The sequence below is a fragment of the Sinocyclocheilus anshuiensis genome, unplaced genomic scaffold, assembly GCF_001515605.1.
Source record: "Sinocyclocheilus anshuiensis isolate Anshui unplaced genomic scaffold, SAMN03320099.WGS_v1.1 scaffold723, whole genome shotgun sequence".
In the NCBI taxonomy this organism is placed as follows: domain Eukaryota; kingdom Metazoa; phylum Chordata; class Actinopteri; order Cypriniformes; family Cyprinidae; genus Sinocyclocheilus; species Sinocyclocheilus anshuiensis.
Window position 1 is genome coordinate 636,968 of NW_015551048.1, and position 4,799 is coordinate 641,766.

At 39.2% G+C, this 4,799-nt stretch overlaps 1 protein-coding gene across 1 annotated transcript in view; it reads right to left on the reverse strand.

The window, feature by feature from the left end:
• The window catches only part of LOC107661906 (probable G-protein coupled receptor 158), a 26,457-nt gene extending 21,893 nt beyond the window's left edge, over window positions 1-4,564 (reverse strand). The window contains exon 1 of the mRNA XM_016451694.1: window positions 3,717-4,564. Within this exon, the coding sequence (XP_016307180.1) occupies window positions 3,717-4,564 (848 nt within the window). The remainder of the gene's footprint in view (window positions 1-3,716) is intronic.
• Between the last annotated feature and the right edge of the window lie 235 nt (window positions 4,565-4,799).

Consider the following 4,799-nt stretch of genomic DNA (forward strand, 5'->3'; position numbering starts at 1 on the left):
ATTTGTCGTTGTGTTTTCTGACTTGTTATTTTGTTTTCGAATTTGTCGTTGTGTTTTCTGACTTGTTATTTTGTTTTCGAATTTGTCGTTGTGTTTTCTGACTTGTTAATTTGTTTTCGGATTTGTCGTTGTGCTTTCTGACTTGTTATTTTGTTTTCAAATTTGTCATTGTGTTTTCTGACTTGTTATAATGTTTTCTGAATTGTTATTGTGCTTTCTGAATTGTTATTTTGTTTTTTAGACTTGCATTTACTTTTGTAATTTGTTATTTTGTTTTCAGAATTGTGATTTGTTTAGCACTTCTCAGCCACCGTATGAAATAGATGCGTATCATATGCACGCTGACAAATTTCGTATCGTATGCACGCGAACACTACATATTACATGCACGCCAAAACACATGCGTATCATATGCACGCCAAAGCCCATTTTTGCGTATCAATACCACGAGTTTTCGTTTTTATTTGGCGTACTATTTATACGCATTGTCATGAGGCCGAGTTCACTAAAACACCATGACAAACCAATATCTACTCTGACGTGATGCATACTGCAAGTAACAAAGCTCCAAATATAAGCATTATGCTTGCGATTTACAAAACTATTTTGCATTTCACTGACAATTATAGCTATTTATAACATATAACAATGCATTGCCAGCCAAATGTGTTTTTAATTTCAGAGGCTTGAAAATCCTGATTGTTGACAGATTGGAAATCCTCACAGAATATTCAGCAATAAAAATTACATCCCATCATAAAATAAGACATAAAAGACCATTCTTAGCTACACTATTCTCAGCTTCCATTTTTGCTCAAGTATACTGTACATTCAGCTAATGCTGAAAGCTTTCAAAATTTTCTTTAGTGGTCAATAACCTGAAGAGTAGGGAGGAAAATGTTGCCAAGTTGTTGTTTTAACCCTCATGTTGTGTTCCAGTCGTTTTAACCCAGAGAGGATTTTCTTTTTCACAAAAATGCTAATTAACGTTATGGTATTGGACTAAAACTTACACTCTAAAAAATGCTGGGTTAAATATAACCCAGAGCTAGGTTAAAAAGGGACAAACCCAGCTATTTGGTTGTTTTGACCGTTTTGACCGAGCGGTTGTGTTGTTTTGAACAAAACAACCCAACCGCTGGGTCAAAACAACCCAATAGCTGGGTTTGTCTCTTTTTAACCAAAAATGACCATCCAATCATTGTTGATACATTTCTTGTTATGCTATATTATTTTCAAATATGTGACCCTGGAGCACAAAACCAGTCTTACGTCGCTGGGGTATATTTGTAGCAATAGCCAAAAATACATTGTATGGGTCAAAATTATTGATTTTTCTTTTATGCCAAAAATCATTAGGATATTAAGTAAAGATCATGTTCCATGAAGATATTTTGTAAATTTCCTACTGTAAATATATTAAAACTTAATTTTTGATTAATAATATGCATTGCTAAGAACTTCATTTGGACAACTTTAAAGGCGATTTTCTCAATATTTTGATTTTTGTTTTTTGCACCCTCAGATTCCAGATTTTTCAAATAGTTGTATCTCGGCCAAATATTGTCCTGTCCTAACAAACCATACATCAATAGAAAGCTTATTTATTCCGCTTTCATATGATGTATAAATCTCAATTTTGAAAAATGTACCCTTATGACTGGTTTTGTGGTCCAGGGTCAATATTGGATTCAATCTTTTTATCAACTTGTTTTCTTTCAATTAGCACATGTTTTGTACTTCTTTTTTATTGATCATAGGCCTCAGTGATGTGAGCTTATGTGCCTCAGTTTTTGAGTAAACATTGCCAAAATGATTCAAAATAATGCTGTTTTCACTCAAAAATGTAGGTGCATCAGCTCAGATCACTCATTTCCAAATACAATACCTGTGATAATTCAAAGAAAACAAGTTGACAAAAAGACTGAATCCAATATTTGGTGAAATTTACAACCAATTTTTAAAAGGCTAGTCATTTTTGACCAGGAACACCAAATTAGGTAAAGCACTTCTAACACTTCAAGGCTTAAAAATATTTAGAAATGACAATTCTGTCATCATTTACTCACCCTCATGTTGTTCTAAGCTGTTGAGACTTCCGGAACACAAATAAAGATACTGAATTCTTGCATGAATGTCTTATAGGTTTAGAACAACATGAGAGTGAGTAAATGATGACAGAATTTTCATTTTTGGGTGAACTATCCATTTAATAGCTCACAGCTTTTAACAGGTTTTGGCAAACAGCTGCATGCTTTTTCAGCTGAATGTTTTGTTCCAGGAGGGTCAGCATGCTTTTTCCAAAGGAGACAAAAATATAGCTTTGAGAAGGAGTGGGTTTGTTTTCAGTTTGATTGACAGCAATGAACTCCACATGTCTGGCGCTAGACTAAAATATCCACCACTGAAGCATGCCAATTTATGCAACAGACCATTAAATAAAACAGCACTAACCGTATAAGTCTAAGTAGGCTATACAGACCTTATGTAAAACACTTTGAGGGAGATTAATTTGCTTCATTGTCTTTGTAAGTGATGTAATGTGCTTCTTAAAAATGAAACAAAGGGAATGAAACTAAAGAAGAGCTGCACAATGACCTGAAAATTAAAGAGGAACATTTCATCATCATTTACTTACTTTCATGTTGTTCTAGACTTAGGATGTGTTTCCCATACAACAATGTATCTCGCTGCTTAACTACTGTTTTGTGTTTTAATATTTTACTTTTTAAATTTTGCTGCCTTTATAAAAGACTAATTAGTGGTATTCCTGTTTTATGACAACTGAACCCACATAACAGCTTGGCATGTGTTCACTGAACTAATCTTTCATTCTTAAGGAAATGTTTTTTCTTAAGAGACGTACCAACAGAAATTGACTTTTACAAATAATTCTGAAGTAGGCCTACTCACTGGAATACAGTGGTGGCCAAAATGATTAGAACACTAGTATTTTCACCAGCTAAAAATGGATTTAAGGCAGTTATTTCCATCTTTTGCTTTAGTGTGTCAGAAATATCGGTTTACATTTCCAAACATTCATTTTGCCATTAATTGTAATAATCCATTGAGATTTTTGTCTGACAACAGCCAATGATCCATGCAGAGATCTGATCTGATCATAATCCAGTCTGTCTGGAATGAAAAAATCTAGAATAAAAAAAATCCCCCAAAAATGAAGAAACAGAACACACTGAGACAGACTAAATCCAGAAGACACGTGGCAAAAACATCATAATCCAACCCCATCTCATGGAAGTGTGTATAAATAGTACGCCGAATAAAAACGAAAATTCGTGGTACTGATACGCAAAAATTGACTTTGGCGTGTATATGCTACGCGATGGGTAGGTTTAGGGTTGTGGGGTAGATGCGTATCATATGTACGCGAAAACTGCGTATTATATGCACACCAAACACATGCGTATCATATGCACGCCAAAGTCCATTTTTGCGTATCAATACCACGAGTTTTCGTTTTTATTTGGCGTACTATTTATACGCATTTTCATGAGACCGGGCTCATATCGAGTATGTGAACAACTGATCTATCATATACTGCATATACAATACATTTATTGTATGAGCTCAAACTAAAACCTACTTGTCTTACATAAACATGAATTTGGAGATTGTGAGTTACAAAATGTAATTCTTCTTCAGTCTTTGTTGAAGTTTGTGACTTCTGCTAAAGTTCTGCATTAAGAGTGTCTTACCTAAACTCCGGCGCCGTGTTATTCTTCAGACCATAGAAACCGGCGGAGAGCGTCAGCAGCCAGTGCGGCACAAAACTGCCGTGCTCGCACTCTAGATAGGGCGAAGACCACTTGACATGACTTCTGTCCAGAAAATATCCGCCCTGCGCTGCTGGAAACCCTCGACTTTTGGCCAGCCTCTGGGGTCTCTTGCGGTCCCGAAACTTGTTGAACCAGTCGGACTCAGACGTCCTGTTTTTAAGGCGATGGTGCGCGGTGTTGGACAGATCTTGAAGCACTATGCGCTCCTCGCCTCTGGTCGCCTGAAGGAACACCTGCGGACCGGGCGCCTCAGGAGACTCCGTGTGAAATGTGAGCACCACCCGGTGGATTTTAGGATTCCCTTCCAACATACTCGTCACGAGCGCGTGGTACCACTGGACATCCCTCCTCAGATGCTGCTCCCTGGAGCTGTTGGACTGCAGGAGCATGTTTAGGACGTTGGTGGCGTGCGCCATGGTGTCGAGGACGCCGTGGAGGGAGGAGTGCGAAGCGGCGTGAGCTCCACCGCGGAGGCTGCTCAGCTCGTACCGCCGAGAGCAGTTGACATGCTCCAGGGTGGACGAGTCCCCCGTGTGCAGGAAAGCGGTGACCACCCGCGGCAGATCCTCCTCGAGCTTATGCGCCACCGCCGTCCGCTCGGTGCTGGAGACTGTCGGCTGCTGGTGCATCGTCTCCCCGGTGCTGTAAAGCGGATATTTAGCCTTGATTTCGGGATCTTTGTCGTTTTCAGACCATTCCACGTAGCCATAATCTGATCCCTTCGCAATTCCCATTAGCAGAAGAAGGTAGAGCAGGAATGCATCCATGCCTCGACGCCAACGAGGACCGTGAACGTTCTCCATTGACATTCACTTCCTAAGTGCGTCCATTCCTCAGCTCAACGTAAACAGACGTGCATTCTCAAAAGTTACTCAACTCTAATGGTTCAATCAGACACATCCACACACCGACCACGCCACCCACATCTGTGGATCTGACGCGTCAAGCCTCGTAGATCTTGGAGCGACTGTGGCAAATATCTACAGCATCGTTACTGCCGTG